Source organism: Solanum verrucosum, unplaced genomic scaffold (assembly GCF_900185275.1).
Source record: "Solanum verrucosum unplaced genomic scaffold, falcon-dt-bn FXZP01000152.1, whole genome shotgun sequence".
Classification (NCBI taxonomy): Eukaryota; Viridiplantae; Streptophyta; class Magnoliopsida; order Solanales; family Solanaceae; genus Solanum; species Solanum verrucosum.
In genome coordinates, this window is record NW_026020179.1 from 138,115 (window position 1) to 161,272 (window position 23,158).

At 36.5% G+C, this 23,158-nt stretch overlaps 1 protein-coding gene across 1 annotated transcript; it reads left to right on the forward strand.

Annotated features, from left to right (window-relative positions):
• The first annotated feature begins 2,461 nt into the window (after window positions 1–2,461).
• Window positions 2,462–22,691, forward strand: LOC125829153 (probable protein S-acyltransferase 19). The gene is made up of 9 exons (XM_049508405.1): window positions 2,462–3,102; window positions 4,312–4,425; window positions 4,869–5,279; window positions 6,550–6,618; window positions 6,696–6,767; window positions 6,847–6,975; window positions 7,078–7,158; window positions 7,383–7,583; window positions 21,323–22,691. Exons 1-9 carry the CDS (start codon window positions 3,058–3,060, stop codon window positions 22,361–22,363), a joined length of 2,163 nt encoding a protein of 720 aa, XP_049364362.1. The 5' UTR covers window positions 2,462–3,057; the 3' UTR covers window positions 22,364–22,691.
• Window positions 22,692–23,158: the final 467 nt, after the last annotated feature.

Below are 23,158 nucleotides of genomic sequence, written 5' to 3' on the forward strand. Positions count from 1 at the left end.
AATCTCTATGAATGTTCTGAGGGTGAAACCACATTGAAATCTTGTAGATCTTTGCTTGGCTGATAGGGTAACCCTTAGAGAGGATTTAGGATAGTTTCTTCTTATTTGGTTGAAAAAATTGAGATTAAACGAAGGGAAATAAAATCTTATAAAGCTAAACCGACATAAGGGCTAGGGTCCCACCTTCACGTGCCAGCTTGTGCAATCTCACTAAAATCTGAATATCTCTCAATTTTGAAGTTATATAGACAAATGGTGTAGTGCGTTGGAAAGTAGACTCGTAGACCTTCAATTTGGTATATTGGTGTTCTTCTAAAGCTTTATAGATTGGGAGAAAAGCTCCGAGACATTTAACACAAGTTTCAGAAAGTTTATCAAAGAACTTACTCTAACTTTTGCCGACTTTTTATTTCCCAACTTGCTTGACTTCAAAACTTAACTTACAATCATTGGGCAACTATATCACCTTATAAAACATCCTTCTTAGCATATAAGATACTCTTTGTCTTACCCCAAAGGTACTGGATAACTTGAACCTTCCGAACGGGCGGGGTGTTACAAGAGACATTCTTTAACTCGAACTTACTTAAGGGCATCCTTGACCCATAACGTTAGTCTAATTCTTTGATTTTTAACTCCCCTTTGCTACCTTATTCTCCTAAAATGATACACCAAGTCATATAAGCCTTATACACTCATGCAATGATACACATATTGTGCAAAAGAACCACGGGGTCTCACACATGTGTATATGTAATTTCATCCTAAAAACATGTAATTCTACCAATTCAATCATAAACAATCATAATCCACTCAATTGGATCAAAACCCATAACATTACAAGAAACCCTAACTAGAATTGGGAAATTCTTCTTCTAAATTGGGGAAATCATGGGGGCTCCATGGAAGAAAGGATTCCATGGATGAAAAACCATCATACCTTAATCACAAAGCCCACAAATGATTGAGGATTGAAGACTTGAGCTTGATCCTAGCTTGAACTCTTTCTTCTTCTTCAAGTTCTAGAGAGAGAAATATTTGAGAGGAAGATCTTTGGGTTTTCTTTTAGGCTCTTGAGAGAATGATTTAAGTTGGGGGAAATTTGAGAATAAAATGCTTATATACTTGTCTAGGTGAAGAGTAAAATGACGTAGTATAGTCTTAAGAAAATTGTGAAAAGACACAAAAGACCCCAACTTAATCTTAAGGCTGCTGCATGCTGAGGCTCACGCAAGGGTACTTGGCGATTTGCCAAGTGAGCCCTTGGCTCCCCAAATTTTCCAGTAACTCATCCAAGGAGGCATGCCACTTAGGCGATGGGGAAGGCCCTTTGGCTATGCGCCAACTGGAATGGCGAGCCCGACCTGGCTCTCCCAATTTTTCTAGTAGCTTGGGCCATGGGGACAATCCACTAGGCGATGGTGACTCCACTTGGCTAATCGCCAAGTCACTCGCGATGGCACGTCACCTCGCCAAGTTGGGTAAGCTAGGAAATGTTTTCCTTAACAAATCCGAGGTGTTACAAATTGGTTCTTGAATTTGACTTGGATCACCATCTCGTTTGGACACGTGGCATCACCTTGTTGGTCTTGGTTGCCTAGTCATTGTGAAACGTGATATGAGTTTGGGCTTCAAGGTAAAAGGGACCTTGGACTTGAATTTAATAAAATAGACTTATTTATTTGTAAAACCCAAATTTATCATTCAACCAAATGAACATGGATTTAATTCAAATTTCGTATGAATTTAATCCAATAAAATTTATGTGTCTACACTTACTCGTTAAAGAAGTTCTACCTTTTTCAAAAACATTAACTCTCTAAATAAATTGAAGGTATAATAGGTAAAAAATATTATCTTTTCTTGATTTGTCAAAAATGACAAGTAAAAAGGGACCGAGGGAGTATGAAATTAGGATGAATATTTAGAGATCTTTGACTTTTTAGTTTTTTTTTTTTAGGTTTGAGAATATACTATAAGTTAGTTTTTGAATATCTAAGTATTAAAAAAATTATTAAGCAAATTTTTGGTAAATTTGAAGAAATTTTTGGGACTTACGTTCAAAGCGCTGAGACCTACTCTAAAGCGTACGCCCAGAACATTGAGGCTTACCCTCCATGATAATTACCCTCAGCTAGTATGTTTTCATACATTATTGATGCATCTCGCCTCGAGACTCCCCCTAAAACGCTTTTGAAAAAAATGATCCAAATAAATATACATACGACTTTTTTTGGAACCCGGTGTTAAGAACTTCTCTTCTAGTCACTAAGATATTTCTTTTGTCCTTTTAGTAAAGCATGTTTATTTGGATCAAATTGACCTAATGTTGTTTTTTGGAAGAATTAATTTCTCAAGAATGTCAGGTCAGCTGAAAGGAAAAAACCAAAAGAGAAGAATAAGAGGCAGTGGGGGCAGTCCTAATTAATACTTGCACTATCTTTCTACCAAGAAAACCGCACCTTCCCTTCATCACTTCACAACCACTCTTTTGTTGAACCCAAAAACATGCTCTTTACAGTCAACTCTTCTGTCCCTTGATTTGTACCCTTTTGTCTCACTAATCCTACCTTTCTTTCCTATGTTTTAGTAGTAGTATTCTACTAACATTCTTCCCCCTCTTTTTTCTTTCTTTTTCTCATGTCAAAAGAAATGTTTTCTCTTGTAGATTCTTGATTTGTTTGGAGCAGGAACAACTACTGCAAAATTGAACCAGAAGGGTAGCAGGGTTTTTATCTTCTTGTTTGGAGAAAAAAAAGTGGGTTTTATCTACTGGGTGTTGTGGGAAAAAGGGGAGAGATTTCTTGGTTTCTTTTTCTTTTCTTTCCCATCTTTAAAGCATTGTTGCCTTTTTGTGAAAGAACCGTTTTCCTTGTAAATCTGGAGAATGTCAGGGCTTATGAAGAACAACCACTGAAAATTTGTACCAGAAAGGTTGTCAAGATTTGGTATTTGTTTATTTGGAGGGGAGAAAGAAGTGAGTTAATTGGTGAAAAATTAGTTCAATTGTTTGAGTTGAGTGGAAGTGTGAAAAAAGAGCTTCTGGGGGTTTGAATTATGGTGAGGAAACATGGATGGCAGCTACCTGCACATACCTTTCAGGTCTGGACTGTGCTTTTCCTATCTCTCAGCTGATTTCTGTTGACAATTGCTTTCCCATTTTATCAATCTTGTCCTTCTGATTGCTCTACTAGGATATGGAAGTTACTGATTGATAGTAGTGGCTTACACTTATGGTTCATTCTTGAAACTAGTTGAGTAGTTAAGTTTTAAAGACTTGTCCAGCAACTATGTTGTGCACAGCTATTACTAGATGGTATATGATTCTAAGGTGGTTTCTGTTTTTGTACATTAATGAAATTGTGTTTATCAAGAAGGGAGGAAAAACAAGGGTAGGTTAAGGCAACTAAGTTGTCAATGGTTAAAAACTTGCATAGATATCATGTAAGATAAATGCAAATCGTAGATGAGTTTGTATGGATCAAAAAGTTATTGCTGTTCAAATTGATAACAACTAGGGATTTGTATTATGAAACTTGGTTCCCTTTTCAAAATTTTGCAAAGTTTCCCTATAAAGAAGAGAGGGAAGGATAGGTTGTCAAATTTGGTGATCCCTTAGTAGCACAAATGATTTTCATTTTTTTTTGGATAGGTTAATCCCCATTTCCCGGCAGTTAGGAATTAAAATACATGAGTTAGGAATACCTAAATGAAGGAATATCAATTAAAAATACTGAAATGAAGGGAAATGGTCGATATTTGTTATGGATAACCTCTAAGTACTTAGTGTTCTGGAAGTAGAAAGACAAATGCATCATGTTTCTAGTCATTGACTAAACTTGTGACAATAATGGAATATTCTTTAGCCATATAATCCTGACATTGCTTGGTAATTTATTTTACCGAGCTCAGTTTTTATTTCTTTTGCAACCATTCTACATGTTCAATGATTTGCTATCAGAATGTATTGGATATGGCCATTCTATAGGTGGGTGGCTGGGTGGTGGGGGCCAGTGGCGGAGCTAGGATTTTTAATAAGGGGGTTCAAAATCTGAAGAAGTAAACCACGAACTAATCGAAGGGGGTTCGACATCTACTGTATATACATAAAAAATAATGTTAACCATGTATAAATAGTAATATTTTCCGCCGAAGGGGGTTCGGATGAACCCCTAACTCTATGCTAGCTCCGCCCCTGGTGGGGTCATTACCCTTTCTAAGTCTATTTTAGATAACTCGGTCTTTTTGTGTTAAATGTTTCGGTTGTGTGCCTATTCAATATGTGGACTAAATCTTGGACTCTTTGTGTAGGTTGTTGCTATAACTGTATTTTGCTTGTTAGCGGTTGCATTTTATGCTTTCTTCTCACCTTTCCTCGGAGGACGCTTTTGGGAGTATGCTTCTATGGCAGTTTATTCTCCAGTGGTATGTGAATTGGAGTAATATATCTGTATGTGCTGTGGAGAAATTTCTATGATTCTATTACATGTCTCTCCATCTTGATTGATTATTTTAGCATGCTATCTTTGTCCTAATCTATGTGACGAACTCTCTGTTTTTGGACATCCCCAAAATATTTGGCTACAACACCAACAACATACCCAAGGTAAAACTATTTAACTATGGGACAAATTCAAATGACTCATCATATGATGCTTTTAAAATCATATAATCTTTTAAAAAGAAAATGAAGGAACTCTGATAAAAAAAGTAAATCTATTACTACCATATTATAAATCAAATTAGCTTCTTAATCTCCATATCCCGTCAAATAGCCATAAAAAGATGGAACTGAGGAACTATTATTTTGTATATTTTTCTAATGAAGGTTACTTGAAGTTGAAGTGCCTCTTTATGTCATATTGCAGGCATTGCTTGTCTTTGTTCTTTATGTTCGGAGTACTGCAATCAATCCTGCAGATCCAGGCATAATGTCTAAATTTGATTCTGGAAGAATGAATGATACCAATTCAAAGCATGGATTGTCTGCGAGAAATCGGTCTGGAAAATTTGATGAACTTAGTAATGATGGACGTTCTTCTCTGTCATCAGCTTCAAGAACTTCCATTGCTGCTGCTAAATCCATCAAGAAAGGTCAACAAGAAGCAGGGAGACTAGATAACGAAGTGGTTTCTTTGACCAGAAATTCCTCTTGTTGTAAAATTGGAGGAGTGTTTTGCTTTTTATTTGTACACAAGGATTGCCGCAAAAAGGATGGAGCTGCTGAGGAGGAAGGGACAGGTGAAGATGCTCTGTTTTGCACATTGTGCAATGCTGAGGTAGCTAATCTATTAATTTTTTTTTGACAATTTTTATCATGTGCTTTTCACCATTTGTGATGGCATAGTTTGAAGCTTGTATTATACCGAAGTTGTGAAAGTTATGCTTGGTAAGTGCTCTTAGTGTCTTGAGGTGTTTCATAAGCCAAAAGAGCAGACATTTCCTTCAGCCCATAAAGTCTTGGATGTGCAGTTTAGCAATTCACATGAATAACAACATAAGATTGAAATCAACCTTAATATTGTGGACCAAATATGTTGACACAATGCTATAGAGATATCTCAATATCAATGTAATCCATTGGAAAACAATATTTATGTGTGCAACTTAATATATTATTGACAATGACATTCAGTGACGCCTGGGAAATGCCTAAGACAACTAAGGAACTACTGCAAAGCTGGCAGATGAAGTACTGGGAAAGGAAAAACTGAAAAATTGGAATGCACTGCCCTCAGTCATATGGGGGTAAATCTGGAAGGAAAGGAACACAGGAATTTTTGAAAGCAAAAAGGAATCAGTCACTAGTTTCTTTACTGTTTTTTTCCCTTTTCTTGGTGTAACATGGCAATTCAAATGACACAGGGACCATGATAGATTTTTTTTGAGGTCATTACATTGTTGTAATGTGACTGTCTTTCTGTGAAAACTTAATAGTATGCCTTCACCAATCAAAAGAAAGACATTTAATGAGGATTTCAAGTCAGAATTTGCACTGGGAGCTGTCTTTCTTTCGAGAATCAAACTGTGAAAATAGAGAAAAGAATAGGGAATTTGTCTCTTATTATTGACAATATGCAAGAGGGGCTCCTCTGGTAGGAATCTTATTCTACTTGATTGTAAACTATTAATTCTCTATGCATAGTAAGGTAAGTGATTATTTTGCACAATAAGTTCATTATATTACTTAGCCTACGTGTTTTGAAGTACATTTTAGTATATAATTTCGTCCATTCTCTTGACTTTCAATTCTTCATAGACTATTTGACAACATGATCTGCTGAACAAATTATTCAATAATGTACAAATTGAGAGATTTGGTAGTTTATAGAAATGGATGAGGTATGTATGTCCATGTGAATGCCAGACAAAATCAACAGCAGATAGTCATTTTATGCTCCTGTTTCTTTCCTAGTTTTGTTGCTTAGACATGTGACTTAGTGCAGATTCCTCATCATGGGACATGTATAATCATTATGACCACCTTATATTTGTGCTTGTGCACATTAGGCATGGTCATCTATATACTGACTGCTTGGTGTGGTGCAGGTGCGCAAATTCAGTAAACATTGTCGAAGCTGTGATAAATGTGTTGATGGATTTGATCATCATTGTCGGGTATACATCTCAGTCATCTATGGTACTTCTTGTTCTGATTTCTGTTATGGAGCTAACCACATTTATCAAACTGGCAGTGGCTCAACAACTGTGTTGGGAGGAAGAACTATATTACCTTTATATCACTGATGGCTACCAGCTTGGTCTGGGTATGTTCGAGGGAAATGTTTGTTTAGCAATGAAATGATTGTGTTTTTATCAGTGAATCATTCACACACTCTTTTGCAGCTTCTTACTGAAGCTGGAGTTGGAATTGCTGTTCTGGTACGATGCTTTGTGAACAAAAAGAACATGGAGGCTGAAATAGTTGATAGACTAGGGAATGGTTTCTCACTGGCCCCATTTGCAACTGTTGTGGTAATTTTTACTTGAGCTACAACTTGCACTGAGTTTACTATTCTTACTGGTTGATGAAATAGAATGCTGTTCATAATGGTGACGCATATTGACTGTATGCAGGCCGTATGTACTGCCGTTTCTTTGCTAGCCTGTGTTCCCTTAGGAGAGCTTTTCTTTTTCCACATGATACTGATAAGAAAGGTAGATTGTTATGGTTTTCTCTTTCTATTATGAGTTGGAACTTGAAGTTTCTGAGACAATTGTCAAGTTTGAGATTTTGCTTTAAAAATGTCTAGAGTTTTTACCATAACTGGTGCATATATTAAAGAGGAAACTGAGTTTGGGAGATCTCAGTTGGGTGATTCATAACTAGAAGCTACCTGAAAAATTATTCTGATTCTTTCTCAAAATCACCTTCCTATCAGGGCATTACAACGTATGAGTACGTAGTTGCTATGAGAGCCATGAGTGAGGCACCTGGGGGAGAATCTGTAGATGAAGAACAGCCTAACATTGTATACTCTCCATCAGGATCAGCTACAACTGGCTTCAGTGGTGGCAGTTCTTTGGGACTTCAATACAAAGGAGCATGGTGCACCCCTCCTAGGGTGTTTGTTGATTATCAGGTATTTGTTGCAACTAGAGAAGTTAAGTACTGAAAACTTCCAAGTCCCTGTTTGTAGGCAGAGAGGATGATTTATCCTTCTTATGTTTTCCGTTTTGAAACCTTTGTTCCAGTCTTGTACAATGATATCTAACAGTGAACCTTGGGCCAGATGAATGGCAAGTATGTCCGTAAGATAAAATATATAATTTTAAGTTAAAATTTATATTTAGTATCACTAAATACTTTGAAGCTAAGTTTTTCGTTGAGTAGTTTTAATTTAGGTATCACCCTGCCTTGACCTGAATGTGTGACAAAAAAATTGAGGCTTATAAAAAAGGAAGGTTCAATTTACTTTTTTTGATCAAAATTACATCATGCTGAACGTATGCTTTGTTGATACAAAATCTTTCCATTCCATTTTCTTGTTGGTATGATGCTATGATATATAAAAAGTTGCTAGTCGCTTCGCTGTCTCACAACTTCCAATGCTGCTGCCCCAAACATTCATTTTATCATTATTATACCTAGAGAAATTAAGTTATTATATTTTAGCTTTTGAAACTCCAAAGTTTCATGAATTTCAATAGTGAGCATCTACTTGATTAGGATAAGAATGCATCTAGTTGAAATTTGTTTCCACTTACTGCAGTAATATTTTTTTTAGCATAATAAGTTCATTAGGATAAGAATGCATCTACTTTTTTGAATTTTAAATTTCTATTGGATAGATTAGTTTGTTGAGACATGTTAGTTCTTTTGAATTCTTGTTATGCAGATTTTCTGCATATTATGATTTTAAGTTGGCTATTAAAGCCCTCGTACAGTCCTTCTCTTAATAAAGATATTGTGAGACAATTTCAATGTTTGTTAATTTTTTGTTACTCTGCCATCTTTTTAAAAACCAATGGTGGTATCAGAACTTTCATTGATCTTAATGGTCTTGTATGTTCATTGAAGTACTTTCAATCACTTTAAAGTTAAATTCTTTTTAATTAAAGAAAGGTGACATTTTTTTGTGACCGGTTACAAAGGAAAGTGTGCCACATAAATTATTGCCAGATTATTGGCAGAGAGGCTAAAGAAAGTAATAGAAAAATCGGTCAACAAACATTAGATGACATTCATTAAGGGTAGACAAATAATGGATGCAACACTCATAGCCAGTGATTGCGATGACTCAAGATTGAAAAGTCAGGTCCCAGGCATAATGTGTAAGTTGGATATTCAGAAAGCTTATGATCATGTTAATTGGGATTTCTTACTGAATATTTTGAGGCACCCAAGGGGGTGGCCTAGTGGTCAATGAAGTGGTTGAGAACCCTGAGGTCTCAGGTTCAAAACTTAGTGGATACCAAAAAACACTAGGTGGTTCTTCCTATCTGTCCTAGCCTTGGTGGACTAAGTTACCATCTGTCCTAGTTGAGGTGCGCGAAAGCTGACTCGGACACCACGGTTTTCCAGGAAAATGGGTTTTGGAGATAAATGGGTGAAGTAGATAGAATACAACATTAAAACAGTTAGGTTCTCTATGTTTGTGAATGGAGAACCTATTGGTTTTTTTGCATTAGACTGATGGAAGGCTCAATACTTGTCCTTAAGTGGTAGACAGATCCTAATCTATTCTGTCCTAGATGCATTACCCACTTATATGATGTCCCTATTCCCAATTCCATCAAAAGTCGTGAAGAAACTTGATAAGCTTAGAAGAGATTTTCTTTGGCATGGAAACAAAAAAGGGAAGGGTTACTGTCTTGTTAACAGGAAAATAGTAATGCTGAATAAAGGAAGAGGGGTATTGGAGGTTAGAAATCTCAGATTGCTGAATGAGAACTTACTTATGAAGTGGCAATGGAGATACACTAAAGAGGAAAGAGATCTATGGAGAAAAGTAATTGTGACAAAGTTTGGTGAACTTAATCCATGGTGTTCCAACATTATATCGGATCCTTTTGGAGAACAATCAGAAACTTATGGCCATTGGTGGAAGCCAATCTTAGCTTTAAGATACACAAATAAGACAAAATTCTGGCATGATGGATGGATTGATCAATCACCACAGGAACAATTACCAGATCCTTTTCAGATCTGTGGAAACACAGAGGCTAGAGTAAGTGAGTGCTGTTCAGTACAGACTTCGGACATTTCCTTCCGAAGAATTGATAATGATTGGGATCTTTACAGAATGGCCTCATTACTTGGAAAGCTAGGAGGAAGCAACATTGTCACAACAGAGGCAGATTGGGTGCTGTGGATACACATCAAAGATGGGAACTTCTATGTAGGCAGTGCATACAAGAGAGGCTTACAACTGGTAGGGGGGAGGGTATCCCACCAAGGTAAAATATTTTACTTGGCTAGTGATTAAGAGGGCACATCTAACTCAAGAAGTTCTGCAGAAGAAAGGGAGACAGCTAGTTCCAGGTGCTTTCTGTGTAATATTACATGGGAGACAAACGAGAATCTCTTCCTACATTGCAGCTTCACTACTCAGTTGTGGAATCTCTTCCTCAACATAACAGGTTACAGCTGGACCGTGCCAGAGCACACATCGGTTCTATTGAGTTGCTGGATTAGGAGGGGAGGTAGTAAGAGTTAAAAGAAATGATGGAGATTAGTTGCATCATGCATATGGTGGTCAATATGGTTGGAAAGAAATGATAGATGTTTTGAAGATAGGTCCAATTCCATATTAAAAAGTGAAATGGAATTGCATTGTGTTCTTACTTTTTGGTGTAAACAATTGTGTATAGTAGATACAGATCAGATATTAGACTTAATAGGAGACTTGTAATTGATAATATTCCTTTTTGGAGGTGGCCAGCATGCTCTTAATGCTGAAGAATACAACCTTACTAGTTTCAAAAAAAAAAAAATCCTATCATTGTCCACATTAAAGCATTTTCAAAAAAGCTTACAGACAAGATAAAGTTATTGAGGGTGTTTTCTAAACACAAAGCCAAAAGAAGAAAAGGAAAGAAGAAAAGCAGGATCGAGTGTAAAAAAAATGTGCAAGTTTAAAAAATGATAAAAATATTCATCACCAAGTCACCAATCGCTAAAGCAATAATTTAGAAGTTGCAATTTTCATGAATTGTAGTAACTAAAGCAAGTGAAGACTGTTGAAATTTGCTTCTAGTTACTGCAGTAATACTATTTTTAGCATAATAAGTTGCTTAGGATTAGAATGAATCTACTTTTTAAAATGAGATAGCTGTCAAAAACACACCTAAACTATCTTTTTTCTTTTTTGAGTTTGATACCCAAACTATTGGGAGTGTGAATTTCATACCTAAACTATCACTTAGACCATCTCCAATCCATATCTATTTTACTCTCCATTCTCTATATTTGGAGAGTAAAATAGAGAATGGGCACTCCAACCCACCTCCAAATTACTCTCTATTCTTCAAATTTAGAGAGTTGAATAGTAGTTCTCCAAATTTGGAGAATTACTATTCACACTCTCTATTTCACTTTTTAAATATTTTATTATTATTTTCATTACTTTCTAATTAACATATTATTTTACATATAATTTTATTAATTAAATATCTAATATTCATAATTCTTTTTAAATGTAATTAATATAATATTTTAAAAAATATATTATTTAATATATACTACTTTAATTTCAAATTAATAGCATTTTAATTTTTTTTCTAATTTTCATCAATAATAAAATAAAATTAATTTTCATTATAAAGAATACACAAAATTAAAATGGTAAGATGAAAATTTTAATTTAAATACAAGATAACAATACAATACATAACATAATAATTTAAATACAAAATAAAATACAATACGTAAGATAATAATTAATTCGTGATGAAACAAGAATCATGTCGAAAAGATGTTGAACGTGCATTCGGAGTTTTGCAATTATTGCAGGACCATCACGTTTTTGGAGAAAGGAAGTGCTACATGATATTGGAGGTGGGCATAAATACCGGAAAATCGAAAAACTGAACCGAACTAATTCGGTTCTTCGGTTTGGTTATTCGGTTTTTCGGTTCGGTGTCGGTGTTATTTTTTCGGAAGTTCGGTTCTTCGGTTCGGTGTTCAGTGTAAGGGTCTCAAAACTTCGGTGCACCGAAAAACCGAACTTTTATTTAAAAATAAATAATTTTTTTTTTATATATATATGGGCATTCTCTTAACTAAAAATTAAAAATTCAACTAACAATTAAATCATTCATGAACAAATCAATGTAACTACAAATGTACAATTCAGTAGTTAACTTCAAATATTAATTTCCAAGAGAAACTCAAACATATTTCTACCAATGTACATTATGTAACGGAACCGTCTTCATACATGTTTTTCTCGAGAAATAGTTGGAGGCACAATGTTCTTGATAAAGACAAATATAGTCTTTTAGTTAGCACAATAAGTGTTCCACGGTGATACGCATCATTCCTTAACATAGTTTTAAAAGAAATAAATGATTTATATTATGAAATAAGAAAATAAGAATGAAATAGAAATAATAATATAACATTGAGGAGAGAGAAAAATATTCTTTTTTAGAGAGTAAAATAGAGAATTGGGTTGGAGTTGGTTGTCTGAAAAAATAGAGAACTTTATATTTGGAGAGTAAAATAGAGTGTAGGGTTGGAGATGCCCTTATTAGTTTGAGAAACACACCTCTCTTTTATTACACTCTCTTCATGGGTGTGCGTACTACACTCTCTTTTATTTTAAAAAAATTTATCACATCACACTCTACATGGACAAAACATTCTACCTTGACAAAAAATAAATAAATTATTAGTATTAGTTAAAATTAAAGATTAAACAACTATTATCCAAAAAAAAAAAGAATATTCTTTTTTATAAAATAAAATGTAAAATATTTTTCCTACCCCACTCCACCACTTCCTCTCACCGTAACCCCCCCCCCCCCCCCACTTTTTAAGATTGTTTTTAAAAAAGTTTTTAGTTTTTGTTACGTCATCCCCCCCCCCCCCCTTCAAATAATAATTTATATATTATTATATTTTATTTTTTAAAAAATATTCCATCCCACCTAACCCTCCGCTTCTAATTTTTTTTTCTCATTTTGTGTTAGATGATTTTTAGGAAAGTATTTTTTACTTGCCACAATTTTTTTTAAAAAAGTTTTCATTTATGTTATATTCGGTACGCAAATATAAAAAAAGAGCCCCCAAGGCCTAGCTTGAGTGGCAAAAGGTGGAGGGTTTGTGGCATAGGTCGCAGGTTCAAGCCCCACACCATGCAAAGCGAAGCCTGATATTTAAGGGGAGAAGGGTAGAGGGAAGGTCCATTCTCCACCGAGTTTAGAAGGCTGTGATTGGTCCAAAGGGCGGGTCCAAATATATATATATATAAAATAATTCCTAAAACTATATGTACATATCTAACACAAAACGAGGAAAATGTAAATAAATTAGGAGCAAAGGTTATATTATATAGGGTGGGGTAGAATTATTTTTTTTCAAAATAAAATAATATCAACTTTTTTTTTGGGATTGAGTGGGTGGTTTGGGGTTTGGGGGGGGGGAGGGGGTGAAGTATGAATTTTTTAAAATTATTTTATAAATGAAATTTAAAAAAATAAAAGGACTGAGAGATTGTCAAGGGGGGAGGGGGGATACCTGGGAGGAGGTGGTAGAGTGGGTAAGAAAAAATAAATTTAATTTTTTAAAAATTAGTGTTTAGGGATAGTAATACTTTAATCTTTAATTAATGCTAATAGTTATTATTTATTTTTTGCCAAGGTGGAATATTTTATCTATGTGCAAGGTTTTTTCAAATAAAAGAGAGTGTATTTCACACACCACTGAGGTGTTCTAAAACTAATAAGTAATAGTTTAGGTATGAAACTCAAAAAAAGGAGATAGTTTAGGTGTGTTTTTTATGCTTGTCTCTTTTAAAATTTTAAATTTCTATTGGATGGAGTAGTTTGTTAAGATAGTTCTTTTGAATTTGAATTCGGCGAAATGGTCTGAAGGACCCTTGTACTTGTATGAGTTTGTATTCTAGACTCTTCTACTTAATCTTTTGTCAACTGAACCCTTAAACTCAATCAAAATGAAACTTTTAAACCCTTCTAACCATTGATCGAGCTTATGTGGCATTTTTTTTGCCAACTCATTATAGCGCGTGCTATCACACTTTAAAAGGCGAGTGAGAGCACTGAATTCACTTTAGAAAATATTAAATAATAAAAAAGAAAAGAAAAAAAATAAAGTTCCCAACTCCTCCTTCCATTGTTGTCCCCAAAACCCTAGCCACTATCAAATTTACTAGCTTCAGCAAACCCATCAATTAAAGTATCATAAACAACCTCATTTGGTTTTACACCTGCTTTGGACATTTCATCAAAGACATCAACAACCCTACTCATGCACTAACACATAACTAGTAATTAGTGCAGAAAAGGTAGAGCATGAAGGTTTAAATCTCAATTGGGTGTTTTTTGTGAGTTTTAGCGATGTAAGTTTCGAATGTTGAACAAGGAAGCATTCAATGGGGATTTCGCTCCGGTAGCTATGGATCTTCAATGGTGGTTATTTGGTGATTTGAGTGATGACGATGAACAGAAATTGAGCGATTTCGCTCCGATAACTATGAATCTTCCATGGTGGTTGGTTATTTATTGTTTTAAGTGACGGATGATTAAGAGAAATTGAGAAGAGAGTAAATAGATTTTTTTTTACTGTTGAACTCTGGGTATGAGTTTTGACTGTGTGGTCTTGTTCTTTGAGACTCAAAAATCAGCCACAACCCAACATTAAGAAAATGTTGTCGGTTCATGTTAGTTAGTCAAATGCTACCTACCAAGAAACCCCCAACTTGTGGTTTTCTGATATTCATTTTCATTTTTCGAAGAAGAAAGGAATTAGGGGAATAGAGATGGCGTTAATGGTGGTTGTGAGTTGAGGGAGGCGGAGGAATGGTGAAAGATAACACTATTTTATTTTATTTTTTAAATCGAAAAGTTCTTATTTTTATCTCTTTTATGGAGTAACATTTTTGGTTAATAATTTAAAAATAAATTTGAGATAATTATGACATGGCATTAATATATCTGATGTGGATTTGACATGTCATTTATGTAAGGGAGAGTGAGCTATACACATGGTTGGAGGGGTTTAAAAGTCTTATTTTAGTTGAGTTTAAGGGTTCAGTTGACAAATGATTAAGTAGAAGAGTCTGAAATACAAACACATACAAGTACAAGGGTCCATCAGACCATTTCGCCTTTGAATTCTTGTTATGCAAATTTTCCATATATTATGATTTTAAGTTGGCTATGTTTTTTTTTTTTTTTGAGAGAAGGATTTAGTTGGCTACTTAAAGATATGCTTAATAAAAATATTGAGAGACAATTTCAATCAATTTTATTATTTTGGCGGAATGACCTGGGATACCCCTGTACTTGGCTTCGACTCCTGACTTTGCCAACCAAACAATGTTTGATTTAGAAAAACACCATCATTATCGGAATGTACACGCAGTAGAAAAATTATGTCAATCTATTGAAATAACTTTAAGTTATTAAAATGTGTTATTTTAAACTGCTCTGACCATTGACCGAGCGTATGTGACGTTTATTTTGCTGAATCGGATGAAATGCATGGTTACACGCATTTAAAAGCAAGTGAAGACAATAATTTTAATTTTAAAAGATATTAAAACTAAAAAAAATATATAACAATTAAAAAGAAAAAAGAATTCCCCATCTCCATAACTTCTTCTTCCTCATAATCTTCCCATCTTGAATCATCCCACCCCCACCCCTTCCCTCGACCCTTCCTCTTCACCATATCCCCTAATCCACCCCCACATTTCTTCTACCTCTTCCCATATTGTGCCTGTCATTTTAATTGTGTCGGAGGTAATTTCTACTTCCTTATCAACAAAGAAAATGGCCAAAGAGTACATATGTTTGCTCACACAATCATTCACAACACCTCGTAGCCTCTTTATTTCTTCTTCACTCATTGTATTATTTGTCTACCTATTTCTCTTTGATTGTGACGTTTGAATTCAAAATTGGTTATTTGAGAGTTCTAGAATGATTGGGGAGAAGGCTGTTTATACAGATTTGGGCAGAAGAAAAAGGGCAAAAGAGTGGGAGGTTCTTGTTTGTGAAATGGAGGCCGAATTTAGATAGGTCTTTGAAAAACATATTTCTAATGTTTTCAAAATTGAAGGCAAGAAGAACAATGTGCAGAATTTCAAGATGAATTGTATAACTTCTTTATTATTTTTGGTGTAAACAGAAAGTCTTAGTACAGGCAGAAGAACTTTTTGATGTTTTAGACTATTTGTGACAAAAAGCACAGATGGAGTCAGTCTAGTTTGTAATACTTTTGGAAGAGGTGCTACTTTGATGTAGTATACCTGTGGATAAATAGAAGAAAAAGTTACCATTCTAAAAAAATAAAAATAAAAATTGAACGCAATTTTATCTATAGCATTTTAGATGATTTTCACTGTAGTGACCCATCTTCTAGCGCCCTTCTATTCTTTCTCTCATCCTCCATTTTAGTCACTTTCTCACTACCATTAAATAACAAAATTTATAGTAAAATACTTTAACAAGACTTGGGTTGTCTTTAATTTCCTCTTCAACACAGAAAATTACAACGAAAGAAAGGGGGGGGGGGGGGTAGAAGAAGCGAAGATAATATCTAAATAGCAAAATAGATGAAAATGCTTAGAAGAGAAGATAAAATGGAAGTTTTGGAAAGACTACAAATTATTCTAGTTAATGGAAGAAGTCAAGTAAGGAAGGGAAGAGAGTCACCATGAACATGCTATTTTTGGAGATGATTTTGAGATTTTCTTTTTTTAGAAAATAGAATTTGTAATGATAAAACCAATGTGATGGTTTATATATGATGTGACAATTTTATCTGATTTGGATAGTGATGTGTTATATACATTAGTGCGATTGAGATACACATATGGTCAGGTGGGTTTAAAATTACACGTGTTCCGTTGGCAAAATTGTGGGTAGAAGGGTCCAAGTGACAAACGAAGCCAAGTACAGAGGTCTCTTAGGTCATTCCGCCTAATATTTTTGTTGCTCCACCATTTACCTACCCATCTATTAATGATTTCCATGTTCACATTACTTTGTTGTAGCGTTGCCACATCAAACAACAACAACAACAACAACATACCTAGTGAAATCCCACAACTGAGGTCTGGGAGGGTAGAATGTACATAGACCTTACCACTACCTCATGGAGGTAGAGATGCCGTTTCCGAAAGATCCTCGGCTCAAATGCACCAAATTCCGGTATAAAGAAGGAGAAATGAAGAGAATATAGCAAATAACAAGGGAACAATGCAAGCATCTACTAGAGAGGAGCCAAGACAACAATAAATCATGTGATAGTCGAAACACCGTAACCAACATACTAGGACAGATTATTTAAAAGACAATAATAAACAATGATAAAATTAAAATAGAAAAAAACAAGAACTACTATGATACAACTAATACCATCGCAAACACCAGCCATCCTAAGCAAGACAACACTACACTACCTATAACCTTCTACCCTAATACGTGCCCTCCACCCCCTCTTATCTAGGGTCATATCCTTGGTAATCTGAAGTTGCGTCATAACCTGTCTTATCAGGTCTCCCCAATACTTCTTCGACCTACCTCTGCCTCTCCTCGTACTCTCTATCAGCAACCTCTCGCACCTCCTCCTTAGTGTGTCTATGCATCTCCTCCTCATAGGTCCAAACCATCTCAGTCTCACTTTCCTCATCTTGTCCACCACGAAAGCCACTCCCACCTTATCTTGGAGATTGTCATTTCTAATCTTATTGCTCTTAGTATGACCACATATCCACCTCAGCATCCTCATCTCCGCAACATGCATCTTTTGGACGTGGGAGTTTTTGACTGGCCAACACTTAGTTCCATACAACAATGTCGGATGAATCACCACTCGATAAAATTTACCTTGATTTTCGGCGGTACCTTTTTATCACACAAGACTCCAGTGGCAAACCTCCACTTCATCCATGCTGCACTAATACAATGTCTAATATCATTGTTGATGTCATCACTCCCCTGAATTATAGACCAAAGATATTTGAATCTATCTCACTTGGGGATATTTTGTGTCAAGCCTCACTTCCATAACTACCTCATGCATCGCATCATTCAATTTGTACTCCACATATTTTGCCTTAGTCTGACGCAACCTAATCCTTTACCCTCCAAAGTATGTGTCCACACCTCTAACTTATCATTAACACCATTGCATGACCCATCAATCAGAACTATGTCATCCAAAAATAACACACACCACGACACCCTATCTTCAATATCTCGCGTCAATACATCCATCGCCATGGCAAATAGAAACGGACTAAGAGTTGACCACTGGTGTAATTCTATCTCCACAATGGAAGTGCTCTGAGTCTCCTCCCATCGTTCTTACTTGCGTTTTAGCTCTTTTGTACATGTCCTTTGTCACCTTAATATAAGCCACTAGTACACCTCTCACCCCTAGACATCGCCACAAGACTTCCTTTGAGACTTTATCATGGGCTTTCTCAAGGTCAATGAACACCATATGCAAATCCCTCGTCCTTTCCCGATATTTTTCCATCAGTCTTCTCACCAGATGGATGGCTTTTGTGGTCAATTACCCTGGCCTGAACCCAAATTGATTCTCGGAAGTAGACTCACCCCTTCTCACTCTCATCTCCACTACTCTGTCCCAAACTTTCATAGTGTGGCTTAATAACTTAATATCCCTCTAGTTGTTGGAATTTTGTATATCACCTTGTTCTTGTACAATGGAACCATTGTACTCCACCTCCATTCCTTGGGCATCTTAGCCGTCTTAAAAATGACATTGAACAAGTCAGTCAGCCACTCCAAACCTGTTCTATTTGTGCTCTTCCAAAACTCCACTGGGATCTCATCTACTCAACCTGACACTTTTTTCCCTGCTCATCCTACTAATAGCACGCTTCACTTCCTCAACCCTAACGCCTGCAAAACCTGAAGTCTCTGATGTCTCTCAGAGTGCTCCAAATCACCCAAAACAATGTCTTTGCTTAATGAGGGTCTCCTCCACTAACATCTTGCCTTCTTCATAGTTCATCCTTGATGCACTTCACTTGATCCAAGTGTTGGTCCTTCCTCTCCTCACCTTCGTGAGCCTGTACAACTTCTTATCTGCACTCTTGTCTCCCAGTTCCGTATACAGTGTTTCAAAAGCCACTACATCCCCACTACTACTTCAAGCTCCCATCATCGTCAACTTCTCCCCAATTACACGGGAGAGGGCAGGTGTCAAACATAAATAGCCAATAATTTGGCTTCCGAGGCCTCTACTCAACTTGAAACACAGGTGCAGTAGTTGGTGCTTGATTGCCATTTCACTATCCATTTTAGATGGGTGATGGATTTTGTTGATCATCACTGTTGCTTTTAGACTTTCTGTGTTCCATACATTTAAGAAATATGTATTACTTATTATTTCAAAAAAAAAAGAAATATGTATTACTTATTAGTTACTACTCTTGATGTCTAAACTTCTTGCATGGCTTGTTTCAAAATATGTTACTAAGAACATGTATTGTTAGCCTTACCCAAGAAGAGAAAAGAAGTTGTATTGTTGTTTATTCAAAGTATACTTCTAATGCATATGATAGATAGCTAAATGGTTAAGGCTAAACAGTTATACCTGATGTAATGCAGTTTGGTGTCCCACATCGCTAAAATAGATATTTACATTGTAAAGGGGGCTTGAGAAATAATTCAGTCACACGTCATTAGTCTTGCGCATTCTCCGAATGATGCTCTTCTTTCACTCATCATGTAATGAATTGAGTGTGAACCTCTTCAGTCTTGAGCCAAGAAGCCCCAATGCTCAAGGTTTATGCTTCTCAAATTTGATATCCTCATGACATGAAACCAAAATTATTCTTGGTAGTAGAAACATCGTATGTATAAAAAGATTGGATAATTAAGGAAAAGTCAACAATCTGAAGCGGTAGTCAAAACTAAAGTGCATATAACCAAATGGGGCTATCTATACAGGCAAAATGGTCTTGTGGACCCTTGTACTTGTATTAGTTTGTATTCTGAACCCTTCTACTTACCCCTTTGTCATCTGGACCCTCAAACTCAATTAAAATGGGACTTTTAAGCCCCTCCAACCATGTGTGTAGCTCACTCTCCTTTATATAATTGACATGTCATATCCACGTCAGATATATTAATGCCACATCATAATTATTTCATAACTATTTTTTAAAATTTTAACCAAAATTATTTAATAAAATGTAAAATAATAAAATTTTAATTTATTTTTGGCATTTTTAAAAGTGAAATTGCATACATCCAATTCTCCCTATTTTCACTGTTTCACGACCAAAATCGACTGGAGAAAGCCATCGCCGCTGTCATCGCCATTTTTGCCAGCGAAATCACATATACTTTCTCCCTCACCCATCTTCGTCTCCGCCGCACACCATCAAAAATTTTCTTTCCTCCTCCAACCTCCACAAAAACAACCTAAGCCACCGCATCACCAGATCTGGCCGAAAAACCTCTTTACCGCCATGAATGCACCCTCACCCACCTCGTTCTCCTATCCACTTGCCAGTGTCGCCTCTCTCTCACACTCTACTGCGAAACAGTGGTGGCATGCACCACCTGCGCCGCTTCTCTCTCACGCCAATGCGATTCAGTGGTCTCCTGCGAGCGCTGGTCCGCTTTCACCCTCCGTGATTCTACCCATCTCTTACCGGAGAAGGAATTAAAGATGCTAAGAGCTGGCTCTTATGGCCTCTGAGAGAAAACAATTTGCAGCTATTTGCGCTTGTTGCAATATGGATCTCAAGCAAAATACACGATTCTCCTTCTCTAAGTGTCTAATCCTTCAAGTCTCTGGCTGACGACACCATTAAAGAGCAGCATTTTACAACAAAGGATTTTCTGGAAGCTGAGCTAGTGTTAATGCAGGTATTGAAATTTGAGATCGGCATGTTAAGCATTCCCTTCTGATTCTTCGAAGATCTACTTACAAAGTTCAGTGAAGTTGCCAGAGGTGGAAAGCAATTAAAGCTTTGGAGAAGAAGAAATGACTTTTTAATTAATTGTTTTTTTTTAAAAAATATTTCTTTTAATAATTTTAATATTTTTTTAACCTAAAAAAGTTATTCACTCGCCTTAAGGTGCGTGAAGTCACACACCTTCGCCAACTCAGCCATCTTAAAGACACATAAGCTTGGTCAATGGTCGGGGTCCAGATGATAAAGGGGTAAGTAGAAGGGTTCAGAATACAAACTGATACAAGTATAAGGGTCTCCCAGACTATTTCGCCGTCGATACAAGAGGTAGTACAGCAAAAGAGTCGAACCTTAGAATGTGCTGGTAGACCAAGAAAACTAAGAAAAATGTAGTTGATTCCAGTTTGAAGGTGCTAACTGCAAAGAGAGAGAGCCATGCTGCAGCTGAACAACACTGAAAAAATATGCACCGTGAGTCACGTATTTCTCAGAGCTGCTAATCATTATCAAACGATGATGCTATAACTCAAATTCTGTTGCTAGTTTGCAGTTGATTTTTCTTAAAAGAGTTGGATAAGTACCTCACTAGACAAATTGCTTGCAATTACTCCATGTTTGTGTTCTAATCTTGAAAATTTTCCCTTGTTTCTATAGCTGCAAGTTATTCAATACTTAACTGTTATCTCCAATTAAACTCTGATGTTCTGAATTGTCACCCTGCATTTCACCAGGAAGAAGTAGCACCTCAGTTAGAGCCTGGAATGATCCCATCAACCGTTGATCCAGATGCAGCTGGGTTTGTTGAAAAGGGAAACAAGGGACCTAAGCGCCCTGTTAAGATCAGTGCATGGAAACTTGCCAAATTGGATTCCAGTGAAGCAATGAGAGCCGCAGCAAAAGCTAGAGCATCCTCATCTGTTCTACGTCCTGTTGATAACCGTCGTTTTGATACTGAATTAAGTTCCAGTGAGAATATGAGTGTCAGAAGCAGTATCAGTGCTGATACCGGAGGAAATAGAGATATGAGAAATGAATTAAGGAATTCACTTGCTCCTAGTCAAGGTAGCCGAGATGAGTATGAAACTGGAACTCACAGTGTCAGTAGCTTTAGCAGTCCCAGCCATGTGCATGAGTCAGTCACACTAAGCCCTCTCCCACAAGCTCACAGTTTAGGCCATCTCAATGCCGGCATTGTCCCAGAGAGGGCTCGAAAATCTCGGGCTGCACCACCTAATAATAACCATCACATCTTACATTCTTCGGAATTTGATGAGAAAATCATGCAGAGGAATAGTACCACCGATCCGTTATTGCTTTCAGCTGCTGCCCCAGCAGCTTCTCTGCTCAGAGACGTTAAACGAACATCTGTTGTTTGGGACCAAGAAGCTGGAAGGTATGTGTCTGTTCCGGTATCAGCTTCAGATGCTCGTACAAGGCTGCCTATGCAAGGAGGATCATCAAATCCAAATGCTGCATCTGCTAGCAATGACAAGAGGCCAGTCCCTGTCCCTCAAGAACCTTCACAGCCTCCTGCGAAACCTCCAGTCGAGCAGTCAGAAAAGCTTATGTATACTGGAGAGTCCATATTCTTTGGTGGTCCACTTTTGCGTGGTCCAATTAAGGATGGGCTGAGAAATGAGAGTGGCTCTGGTTCCAGAGAGAGCCAAGAAAGGCTGCCATTTAATTTACCTCGCGAATCCAGGTTCAGAAGGGATGCAGCCTCCCATCAACTTCCCGTGTTTGTTCCTGGTGATTTTGGGTCAAATAAGTAAAGCTTACTGGACTAGCAATGATTGTTCATTAATCATTTGCCCCTGCATAGCAAGGCTTCAACAGAAGAAACCCCTCGAGCTATATAGCTGTTTTTTGTCTTCCAGGAACCTTGCAGTTTGTTGCATACACTCCAAGGTTCCAGTGGTTTCTTCGTGATGGATTGTCTAACTTAGCACAGCAGAAAATGAATGTAGTATGGAGTAGATGCACTCCTTGAATTCCTCTTTGAACCTTTTGTCTGTACAATTGAAGCTTGAACGGTAGGGTGGCTTTGTCTAGCAATTTTGCAATGAGAATTACCTACATGCATGAGTTGAAAACAGTAAACAAGATTTTTTCTAAATGATGGTATTATGTGTTCAAAAACGTAAACAAGATTCTTTCTAAATGATGGTATTATTTGTTCAAAAACAGTAAACAAGATTTTTTCTAAATAAATTGAAAACAGAAAATAGAAATAGTAAACAAGATTTTATTCGGTATAAACTTAAAACAGAAGACAGAAACTGTAAACAAATTATCCATAATACAAATTGCATAGACCTGCAACCAGTCCCGCCAGTAGGTTTTAAAAACCCACTTCAACTTGCATCCACCTGCCCTGCACAATCTTAAAACCGTCCCGCCCCATTGCCATCCCTATCCTCAAGGAATTTAGTTTTCTACTGAGGTTTTGGATTACTCCTCCCAAAATAAAATGGATATACCCATCGCTGGAGTAGTGGTACATCAAATGCCGACGACTTCATTAACCGCAAAGACGATAACAAATCACTGAAGGACTTGATATTTGT